General features: G+C 28.9%; 1 protein-coding gene across 1 annotated transcript in view; it reads left to right on the top strand.

The window, feature by feature from the left end:
• LOC105622608 (protein sprint) overlaps window positions 1–12333 on the top strand; it is a 17142-nt gene extending 4809 nt beyond the window's left edge. Inside the window, exons 3-14 of the mRNA XM_012204024.1 lie at window positions 203–391; window positions 1581–1765; window positions 2207–2382; window positions 2684–2782; window positions 3540–4123; window positions 5025–5664; window positions 6722–7195; window positions 7498–7964; window positions 8129–8260; window positions 8807–9049; window positions 9696–9888; window positions 12230–12333. Coding sequence (XP_012059414.1) covers window positions 203–391; window positions 1581–1765; window positions 2207–2382; window positions 2684–2782; window positions 3540–4123; window positions 5025–5664; window positions 6722–7195; window positions 7498–7964; window positions 8129–8260; window positions 8807–9049; window positions 9696–9888; window positions 12230–12333 — 3486 coding nt within the window. The remainder of the gene's footprint in view (window positions 1–202; window positions 392–1580; window positions 1766–2206; window positions 2383–2683; window positions 2783–3539; window positions 4124–5024; window positions 5665–6721; window positions 7196–7497; window positions 7965–8128; window positions 8261–8806; window positions 9050–9695; window positions 9889–12229) is intronic.
• The last annotated feature ends 460 nt before the right edge of the window (window positions 12334–12793 follow it).

Raw genomic sequence — 12793 nt, 5'->3', positions numbered from 1 at the left:
CAATGTCAATTATGTTAATTTATAATCTTGAAAGTAACTTAATATTATTTTCGTGTTACTTTCAAGATTATAAATTTATAAACATATTGACATTGATATTTACTGACCTGTAAACACATACAAACAACTATTTTGCAAATAATTAACTTGTCTACTTATTTATCTTCGCAATGACTGGCACTATAATATTTTTTCTTATTAGAGCGAAGAATCGTTATCAGAAGAATCGGCTACTTCGGAAGTATCTTCAAGATCTATGGAAGATTCTGGCAGTGAAGTGGCTTGCGATATTTCCCTAATTGAAAGACTTATACGCTCTCACCCAATCTGGTTTTTGCCGGATATCCAGAGAGCTGGAGCCTTTCATTTGTTACAGGGCAAAGAGGAAGGAGTAAGTGTAGGACTTGATACAGATCAGAGAATTTCTCTATTCTTATTATTATATATTAGAAGTTAATAAATTTTTTTTTTTAATATTTATTCATTCTTAATTTTATTCTGATAATTATATTTATGTACAAGGATAACGAGCGGCACCAATTTGACGATTTAATTTTTTCACAGTATAGTGAAAATGAGATTTACGTACTACCATTGCGCGCGCGCGCGCGCGCGCGCGTGTGTGTGTGTGTGTGTGTGTGTGTATGTGTGTGTGGGCGCGTACGCGCATATTATAGTTTTTGAGATCGCTAAATCCAATTATGTGTGTGATATCAGAATTATAAAGGATATAAATCATCTATCTGTTCCTCAAATCCAATAAATAAAAAACTTTCTTATCAAAAGAAAGATTTAATATGTATTGTAAACAAAGTGTTGTTTCTAAAAAAATTTGCACATTCCATTTGTTTCATGAAATTCTAGATTATCGTTGTTCATTTTTCTCTTTATCATGTTTATCTAGTTGAGTTTTTTAATCGATTGATTACTTGCATTATGTGTAAATACAATTTTATGTAACAAAATTTATACATTTGTGCGCAATGCGATTCATCAATGCGATGGATTAAAAAACTCGTCCTATATATTTATAAAGCATGATGCAACGGGTTTTACATAAAAGATTGATTTTTATCATATACCGTACTTTAAAAGTATGATCTTACGCGCGTTACGACAATCTAATAAAAAATGACTGTCAAACCTCGTGCTTATAGAGAAGTTATGCAACGACGATCATAATAGCACAATGGTGGAAGGGGGGAGGGGGGGAGAGCGCTTTACCCATAAATCCTAGCATGGTGAAAAGACGCAAGGTGAGTTATTGCGCATAATGACAGCAAAGGGTGGGAGATATGACTTATCAACCAATCACGGGAAATCCATATGCGCGCGGAATTCAAATTTTGAAAATTTAGGTGAATCACTTAATAAATAATGCCTCATATTAGAGGAATGAAAGAAGTAAAGATTAAACGTAACGCTTAATTTCTATTAGTGTTTAATTTCTATTTCTATTTTATACTTTTCTTTATCTATATCTTTAATATTTTATATAATATTTATTTCTATTCCTAACACTTCTTCTATTGTGTGAAAGGCTTAAATCATTGTTTATGTAAACATTTTCTTTGTTGCAGAATTTCGTAGTACGACAATCGAGCCAAGGCAATACAATGGCTCTCTCAGTGAGATTACCTGTTGGAAAGGGACCCTATATTGAACATTATCTGATCCAAGCCAACAAGGGCAAACTAAGTTTGGAAACGAGCGAGAATAGGTTTGAAAATATCCCCTCATTGATTGCGCACTATTCACAATGTTGGTAAGTGCTTTCTTTTCTCTTTTTTATTTATACATAGATTTTTCGCCCCAGAAATAAAACAAACCGTTGACATATCTATGTGACAAACTATCATCTTTTTTTATCCTTATAATCTCACATCTATAAAATTCATTCATTACAAATCGTTTTAATTATTTTTTATTCAAAAATAATAAAAGGTACCACTATTGAATTCTTTCTAAATTTATCATTGATAAACATGAAAATGATTTTGAAACATGAATGATTCATGAGATCGTTATATATAATATTTGTGTAGAGAGTATTATTAACTTAAATAATAAATAACAACTTGAACACAACAGTTAAAAAAGGCTAAATGATCAAACTCTTTAGAAATAAAACAATTTCATATGTACTCATATACCACAAATCCAGCAAATTTGAATTTATCTGTATTTATTTCTATTTGGCAAGCAGTGATGAATTGCCAGTGCAATTGATTTTACCGAGAGCAATGCGAGAGGCAAAAAATAGACAACAGTTGTCATCGCTGGCATTGCTGGGCCAAGAATTCTGGCGATATCCAATGGCGAATCCGAAACAACCAGAAAGCAGTAGCAGCAATACATCTAGTCTTTGTAGTTTTCATGGAGGTGAGTTTTTTCTAATAATAATTCGCATAAATTATTTTAAAATAAGTGAGATTAGAAAATAAGTGAGAAAAATATTTAAAAAAACATTCTTTAAAGAGGAAAATTAAAAAATAAAATTAAAATAATTTTCCAATATAAAAAGTGATTTGTTTTAATAATTATAAGTTTTATTATAAGTTAAATATTTGCTGTTTTTGTTTATTAATTGAATGCGTATTAAAGATTTATATTACTTTCAAATAACTTCCAAAGCTAAGCAAAAATTATAAACAGAAATATTTATAACAATCTTTTTCTGCAGATAACAATAGTCATCATATTAACAAGAACAATAACGTGAATACGCCGACCACGGAAAATATAGTGCTTAATCTGGCCCCAATATTATTCCACAATATACGTAAGATATTGACATTTTATTTTTCTTCTATTTTTATTCCATTTTTAGCACGTTTTTTTGAATCTGTTATTCACATAGTGATTATTATTAAAAGTTTTATTTTTTAACTGAAATTTGATGACTTAATTTTTTATTACCTTAATTTAAGACATTTTTATTTTAAATGTTTTTTACAAAATTATTGATTCTAATTTTTGATTCCATATGTAGTAAGTATTATATGCATGCGTGCGCGCGCGCGCGCGTGTGTGTACGTGTGCATGTGCATGTGTATCAACTTATGTATGAATAATATTTTAATACTTTTAAATATATATTGCATATATACATACACATATATATACAATTTCACATTAAAAAAAATAAATATAATATATTAAACATAACACAATTTGTGTATATAAGTATGCACAGGTGGATAAATTATTTTTTTAACTACAATATGTCAAAAAAATTAAACAATATAAGTATACAAGATAGATTTGAAAATCCTGTCTGTAAGATAATATCATAAAGAATGATAATTTAGTATAAAAATGAATATAATTATAGTATAATGAAGAAGTAATAAATAATTAAGTTTAAAAGAAAGTAATAATCGATAATTGCGATATTTAATACAAATTCTTCTTACTATCATCTCGGATTTATATTTGAAACTATTGTAGTTTTTAAAAATCAAAGGACAAAAAATTTCTCCACAAAAAAATTCTAAAATGGTTTCAATCTAATCTATTTAATAAATTTTTACATGTAGATGCCCCTTCTCCGACGAATACTGTCAATGCGATCACTTCGAAATTTATATCATCATTGCCACGTCAGCCGCGTCCAACTCCGCCGAACACTCTCGATCTGACAACCTTCAATGAACCTTTGAATAATACCAAAAGGGACCGAATTTTGTCATCAGATGACAAACTATCTCATAAATTAATCTCGCCAAATCTTGTGCAAAGTGTGCGTTGTCCTTCGCCGGTGATTTATAATGTGGAAAATAATATTCTGAATCCTAGACAGGATACTAGAAATTTTGATAATTTGAAAAACAGTCTGGATACACCAAAATTGACAACAGTTGAATTTACTAAGAGTTCAAGGAAGTTCACATCTATTTCGACTTTTCATCAAAATAACCTATCGTGCCTCACATCACCAGAATTAGCGGATAGTAGGAATACCATTACTGAGAATCAAGGAGCTAGACAAAATATGAAGACACCGCCACCGCCTCCACCAAGATGGGCCAAATCTGGCATTAGTCAGAATCAGAATAATTTTACTGTAACTACGACGGTGACATTCAATATAAACCAAGGCAGCAATTTGAACAGTTCACAGGTAAATTTTAAAAATTCTTCTATAAAATTTTATAATTATTAAAATCGTTTTTTAACAAGTTTTTAATTTAATAACACATCGTTTCTAATTTAAAAATACGTAATTATAATATAATAACGAATAAGTGAAGGTCATATTCAGTCAAGATCAGTGTCTAATAATATATTGCGTGAATGTTTACAATTTTCAATTCAAACAAACTGTATGCTGATTATTGATATTGAAACAGACTTAAATTGAACTCACCTTGATCGAATATGATTTTCTTCATTTATTTTGTTGAATTTTTTGATATATTTTTACTTATATTGTTTATTTACGTCATCTAAAATACACATTTTTCCTACATATACTGGTTATTATGATTAATATCACTATATGTCCCGGTGATCAAATCGATAAAATGCCATATGAAATTCAGAAAATCCAAGTTCGAATTCCGGCTGAGGATATTTTTTGTAATAAATTATTTATAGTGTTTTGAAGATGCTTATTATTAGGCCTTAAAACTTTTAATATAATCTTTTTCACTTAATTAGTGAACTTCTCGAATTTTCATTTAGTTTTCATTTAATTTAGTGTAATAAATTTTCTTATAATATGCTCATTTTTTATGTCGACATGTTTTTATTCTACCTATCTTCTATTTAATGTAATTAAATAGAAGATTTTAAACTTTTAATGTAATTAATTGTAATGTCTAATTTTACAGATACACATATTTTATGTGTATTTATTATGATAAAAATATAATATCTTACGTTATTGCTACATATTGTTATTGCTACATAAATTAAGATAATTAATAACTAAAGAATAAATCATTTATCTTTACTACATTGAAATAGTTGCAACCATTTGATCTCTCTTTCTCTCTGTCTCTTTCTCTGTTTGTCAACAGCAAAATACACCATCGGATCCGAATACGTCACTATTGAGTCCTCAATCTGATAAATCTCTCAATTCCAATTTTTCCATTAAATCACCTCTTTCGCCTATCACTCCAATTTTATCCCCTACTTCGAAGCTGATACCAAAAACACCCAATGTGCTCTCTCCAATTACTCCTTCTAGCACCAGCAAATCAAAAAAGCGACGAGATCGCGAGAACCGGAAAAACTCTCAACACTATCAGGAATCGGACATCTTGAACTCATATTACTGCAGTTCACCGGCCGATAAGATTTCTGATTATGAAGATATCTGGAACACAACTGATCAATCGACACAGTCGACCTGGAATGACAAATTGAAAAATAACAGTGTCGCCTGCATTTCGCAGAATTGTGTGAAAAATTCAAATGACCGTTTGATGAGTCCCAAAGAATCTGAAAGTCTTATCATTGAAAAATTTCCAATACAAGAACAAATGGTTCTAAAGAATGAGGGATTTATCCTAAAAAACGATAAAATGGGATACAAAGAAAAAATGAATTCAGAATTTAGTAGTTTTAAACCTATTCTGGAGATGAAGAGTCCTGAACAGAACTCGCCAGAAGAGAGTGATATAGGAAAACAACCTGATCTGCTATCTAGAGTTTGTAAGAATCTATTAGATTGGTATATAAAAGATTTATATCAAATAGTAGCTTAATATTAAAGTCAATTCAAATAAAAAAAATTTATAATTATATAAAAAAAAGACCATGTGAAATAGAATAAATTTTGCAAACATAGAATTTGACTCAATTTGGCACAAAAACTTCTTAAGAAGTCTAAATACTCACAGTAACATCAAAGTTTACGCCAAATATATTCTTGATATCAAATGATATTAATCATAGTGGACATATGATATGTCCATCAAAAATTAACTGAAAAAGGCAAGTGGGCTTCGAAACTGTGATGTCTTGATGGAAGAAGTCGAGTGAGATAATAGAGTGATCTTCTCCGGAATGACTCTTATCTGGACTACCAGATTATGAAAGCGCGCTATCGAAACAGTCAATTATGACGAGTCGTTGAGCAGAAGATGAATCCCTAGATATCTTTCTAATACAAATATGATCTCAAATCTAGAGAAGGAAGAATGTTTATGTCATTTAATCAACGTTCCATATTTGTATTTTAGCCTTTCTTGTTTAATATGCTTTTTAAAATGTTAACATACTGTATCTACTGTATTCTGTCTAGCAAGTATAACTATGATTAGCAGATATAACTATGGTTCAAACATTTTATCTATTTGTGAGCTATCTTCAACGTTCATCTTTCCATGCTTCTACAGGTTTACGCCCTAGAGGCAACTTACGCTCACTTTAAGTAATTTGGTATCAAGGATACATTTGGCATAAACTTTGATGTGAATATATAAACACTCTAATAAGAAACGTTTGTACTAAGTTTCAGCCAAATTAGTTTTTCCAAAAATTTTGCATATTTTTATTAATTACATTAATAAGAGTTTAATATTCAAAGATTATTAAAGCAAGTATATTTATTTTTATTTGTTATTTTATTGCTCTTGAATTTTATTTAATGATAAAGGATATTATGTGGAAAAATATTAAAATTAATAATGTTCCTTTTTTTCAATTACCGAAACTTTTAATATTAAAAATTGTTTGTTTAAAGATTTAAAAAAAATCTTTTTTGCAGGCAGTGCCAATTCATTGAATAGTATGGTGTCACCTCCAAGAAACAAATTGGGTCTTGTTTTAGCGAAGTCAGAAAGCAATAGTCCTCAAACTCCCGAATGTAAACAGAGCAGTCCTTTTTATGCGGAACCAGCTGATACTATTGTTCAAAATGTCATTATAATTCCGAGAAGACGACCAATAAAAAATAATTCGGCGAACAATTACCGACATAGCGAACCAAGTTGGTTACAAATCCCGACAGGGAATAATGCTAATCAATTGCATCCTATTAATTGCTGGGAGGAACCATCCGAAGAGATAGAAGATAAGACGCCATTAATATCGTCGTCAGTCGATAACCTAGCGAACAGATTAGCTCAAACTAAGGAGACAAAAAAGATTCCCCGGGCGAAACCTATCCAACCACCAAAGATCAGGACCAAAGTGTTTAATGACACTTCTTGGGCGATAGATTCTAGCTGGGAGTTTATCGGTATGTTTTAATAGAATGTTCTACTATAATTCTACCAGAGAAAGTTTTAAATTGCGTCAAATTCTCAATTGTTATCTTTTCTGTGTTACATTTTCAATGTTAATTTTTACATAATATTGTATTATTTTATATGATATATTTATCTTGTACTAAATTAACACAAAAATTTGAATCATCATTTGGGACACGTAAAATATGTTCAATGAAATTTAACATAAATTTTTTAATTGTATATTAAAATATTACAAATATGACTTATATTTTCTTCCAAGAAATTCTAAACTTAACGAAATCTTTTACAGTACCACCACGAGTGCAAGTGCTTTCAAAAAATCGTGATCAGCTAAATGCGACTGGGGCGTCTATTAGAACTTACGCTCTTCAACTTGCAGCAGATAAGACTACAACTTTCTCGCAGAATATCGATAACTTCATTCAATGCACGCGAGAGAGTAAGGAAGCGATTCCGCATGTGGTAATGCGCAATATGCGTCAATTTATGTCAGGTATGAAGAATTATCTGGTAAAACATGGCGAACGTGAATTTGAGAAGGAGGTAGAAAAAGAGCGATTGAAATTACGACCGAACGAGTTTTTGAATCTTGATGCGATTCTTGAGGATGTGATGATGGGTCTGGTGGTGCGACCCCTTCGAGAACATGTGTGCCGATTGTTCAATGAACATTATTTCGCCAGTGGAGCACTGCAAACCCTAGCAGAAAACATTCAGCATGCCCAGGGCAAGACAATTTATGATCTCGGTGTTCAGGTGAGTAAATTTTTCTAAATATAGATCTATTATATACAGCACATTTATATCAAGAAATATCAAGAATTTTAAAAAAACGCTAGAATAGCTTCATGAACTTCATAAATTTTATATTATGAAAAAGAATGATCGACTTTATTAAATTTTAATTGTTTTGCATATAGTCGAAAATCATACCCCCTTCTGAAGAGAATCTGGAACGAATTCTCAAATGCATCGAGCGATTGCAGAGAGCTGATTCCCCACTTGATAAACTAGAGCATTTATTGGCAGCCATCTCAGCTATTTTCAATTCCGTAAGTTTTTCTAAAATTTTCTTCACGTATTATTGTTTATAGAAACGTAAGCATAATAATATTTTCGAAAATATTTTTAATACTTATCAATCTTTTTGTTATTTTTATCTTACTGTTATTTTTATACAAATTACTGAATATGTTATGCTATATACAAATATGAATATATTTTATAATGTATTATGCATCATGTATTATATGATAGAGTGTAATACTTGAAATTTCTACAGCATCAACTAATTTACTAGTATTTACTGGTAAAAGATACGAAACGCAGCATCATAATTTTTATAATGCTTTACTTTTTTTCCTGGCAGTAGCCGAATCTATTTTCAAACGCATTATAAGAAATGGTAAAAAAAATCTGAATTTAAACAATTTCTTTTTTGTATTCGGTATAAACTCCACCGCACAGACACGTATTGTTGTATATACTTTAATTCCGGAAAAGGATTTTCTAAAAAAGAACAAAAGTTGCGACATGAAGTTATATACGTTTGGTCGTAGAACAGACGACTATAGATCCCCTTAATTGTAATTTCGTAGGTGAAGGAAGCTAATTTGGGCAAGCATATTAGACTGAGCGCCGACGATCTTCTACCATTAGTAATCTGGGTTTTAGTACGTGGAAAAGTTGTGGACGCGGAGGTCGAAGCTGAGTACATGTGGGGCTTGCTACATGCTTCTCTTTTGAGTGGCGAAGGTGGCTATTACCTGACAACATTGTCGAGCGCAGTGCACGTTTTAAAGACCTTTAAATCCAATCAAAGCACCACGTCTCCATTAAACGTAAATAGAATAATAAATATTATTAATTGTATATCTCTTATGAATCGGATTATGTTAATATAAATAATAAATAATTATTATAACATCTATTTAAATGTAAAGTCATATAGGAACAATTAATCTTCTCATTGCCTTAAAATAAAATGTTTTATATGATTGTTTTATATGATGTTTTAAATGATTTATATGATTTCAAAGATTGGATATAACATGCGATTAGAACTTTTTCGTAAGAACATGTTAAAAAGCAACAAATGTGAGTTAAAACAAATATTAAAAATTGAGACAATGTAATTCGCTTAAAATTATTGTTTCGGACTTGAGTTCTTAAACAGAAAGTTCCATGCTGGAAGCAGTTACATTTCTAAATAAAAATAATGTAACAGTTAATATATTTGTATTGTATCTTGAAAATTTAGTAAAAAATATAAGGAAACGTTGTTCATATCAAATATTTTTATTTCCTCTATAAAAAAATCATTAAATTTTATTAAAATTGGTGAGGGATATCTTTGTATCTTTTCTTGTTAGTGCTGAAATATTATTTTTAATTATTATACAAATAAAATTAAGTTTTTAAAGAAAATTTATGAAAATATCAAATTCAATTCGATTTTTATGATATCATTTTTATCATTTTTTTTAGGGATGTGGAACGCCGGATTGTTCATCTATATTGCGAATTTTAGTACCAGATGAATTGCACGGTTCCTTAAATACTAGAACACTTCCAGTGAGACCCAACATGAATACTAAGGAAATTTGCCGTATTCTTGCGCATAAGATTAGATGCACAAATCCTCAGGATTATGGGCTTTTTAAACTGGTACAAGGAGAAGGTAAGTGCATTTAATGTAGAAATTAATTCAATATTACAGATTAATTCAATATTACATCATAGATCATATATATGGTTCAACTTAACGTTCGGAAAGTAATGACAACGGAACTATTTGTATTATTTTCATAAAGAAGATCAAGTTTTGATATTATTAAATTTTTTTAATATGTTATACTATTCTTTTCTCACTAATTCATAGTAGAGAAACTAGTGTCAATGCGCAATAATTTACAAGAAATCATTGTTTAAAATTTTTATGTGCTTTATGTATCCAGATTATAAGACTCCCCCCTAAGAAGGGTGCAAGGAGTTGCCATATTGTCAAAGTGGTAAATTTTTTCTGAAAAAAAATCGATAGTGACATTGAATTTTTATCTACTACTCAATTTATTGTGTGTGTGCGTAACATTCTACATCCACATTAATTGGATTTTCCACTCAGATCATTGCATAACATTCTATGTTCATGTTAATTGAATTTCTTATTCATTGCAGCTACATTGATCACATGTAATTTAAAATGTTATATAACAGTTGTATAACAGTTTTATAACTTGTTGCGTTATTATTATTATAAAATTACACTGTGTTATGCTGTATATTAGCCTAATTTTAGTCCGAGAGCTCATCATAGAGTTTGTGGGCCCATTGGAGACCCATATTACTATAATGATATTAGAAACAACAGGAGACCAATTGGCATATCTGTACAATGGATGTACTTGTTAAGGAAAATTTTTAAAATAATTATTTGTTTATTACTATATATGAAAAAAACATTACAGTATTCAATTAGAAATTTGTATCAATTACTGAAGAAAGAATAAATACCCAGCAGACTATAATTGGCCTTTAAAGTGAATGAAAGGAGTCGGCATAGCGATGCGAAATGAGCTTACAGCAGTATTTGTGTTGATAAATAATTTTCTCTATTTGATAAATAATTTTCTCATTTTTGCACAAGTTAATAGAATACATCATTGGCATACTGTTCGGATGGATGAAAAGGTCGCTTGTGACACAGAAAATTGCATATCACCTTCTGTTTCTTAGTTCCTTAAATGGATTTCCGACTCATTATCTAGTTGCTGCAATTCTTGAAAATATATAAAAATTTTTTAAATATATTTTTTTGATTCTTCGTCTGATTGTTTAAAAAATTTTTAAAAAGTTTATCATTAAACAAATGAAAACGAAACATTTTTGTAATCATTCATTGTTCATCGTTTTCTCATAATCTACAATATTTTTCTGTAAATTAAAAAAAGAATTCAGCTAACATTACTAGCAATAGAGTTATGAATCTTTACACAAAATAATAATCAAATTTGTAATTATTTATATCTCGATTAATTTTATAATAAAAAAATTCTTTGTTACAAAATTCTAACTCCCAGAGCACTATTGAGAAATGCAAAATTAAAAAAATTTTAAGAAATTATTATTATAAAATTACACTGTGTTATGCTGTATATTAGTCTAATTTTAGTCCGAGAGCTCATCATAGAGTTTGTGGGCCCATTTATTATATATATGGGAGATATTATTATAATGATGTTAGAGACAACAGGAGACCAATTGGCATACCTGTACAATGGATGTACTTGTTAAGGAAAATTTTTTAAACAATTATTTGTTTATTACTATATATGAAAAAAACATTACAGTATTCAATTAGAAATTTGTATCAAATGAATCATATGAAATTACTAATCCGCGGAATAACCCTAATGAGTAATTGTTTCATGATATCTTAAGATTGTACTTTAATAGTTAATCTTAAATATAAGAACATTGATTATGAATATTGGCCAAAGACATCTAGATCGTTAATATCCTATCCCACATCACAATATTCTAGACAATCAATTTATAAATTTTTATCAATTTATAAATGTATTAGGATCACTGAAAATTCTATTATATAGAAGTTGAATTATTATATAGAAGTTGAACCATGTATAAAATTAATTATATTTTTCGTTTAATATAAAACATTATAGAAAAGTTTTTTGAGCAATAGTAAAATTTATAAATGAGATAACCAAATAAATATTCTTATCTTATTTTAATTATTGATAATAGTTTTTGCATTTAAATCTATCTTGCAATTAGTGAAAATGTACGTTTGATCTCGTTTGTTATATATCTATTTTTATCATGTTTGTCATTATTCTTATAATGTTAACATAAATATAATTATTGCATTAATTATTGATAATACTTGTCAATTAGTCATTAATAATGATTAATTGTATAATATTTTGCATAATTATTTTTAAATTATAATATATCTAATTAATTTGTAAAAATTTATTTTTTGCCGGAAATTGTTTTAGAAACGTTGCTCGGAGATCATGAATGTCCACAGGAGCTCTCTCACTGCCTTTTTGCCTATAAGCGAATCGATGCCAAGATAGCATGGCCCAAGACCAGCTCTTAAGTATATTTTACTAATTTAAAATTAATTTCTAGATATTTCTGTCATAAGCCAATATTTTTCAAGATATAAACATTACGTCTTGAAAACAGAAATTTATTGAAAAAAAATTCTATAATATTTTTTCAGCAAAAATATCTATTTCAAAATTTTGGATATTGAGTCATTTAATATCATTTAATATTGTTCATTGTTCAAGAATTTTTGATAGAAAATATTGTTCAAGAACCAAAATTTTGGTAGAAATTCTCTTAGCATTGAATGAAATTATCAAAAAAAGAAAAGAAATAAAATAAATTTCATCTAAATTTTTTAATTAGTTCAGAGAAATTAAACAATACGATGTACAATTGTTGATTTTTTTATATTTTAATCCTCAGTAGATAAATACAGTGTAATAACTTGGGTTCTATAGAACATTAAAAATAATAATAAAATATAATATAAAATTATATCTTTTTAA

This window comes from Atta cephalotes (genome assembly GCF_000143395.1).
Source record: "Atta cephalotes unplaced genomic scaffold scaffold00047, whole genome shotgun sequence".
NCBI lineage: Eukaryota > Metazoa > Arthropoda > Insecta > Hymenoptera > Formicidae > Atta > Atta cephalotes.
Note: the sequence above shows the minus strand (reverse complement) of the source record. Positions and strands in the feature narration are given on the sequence as shown.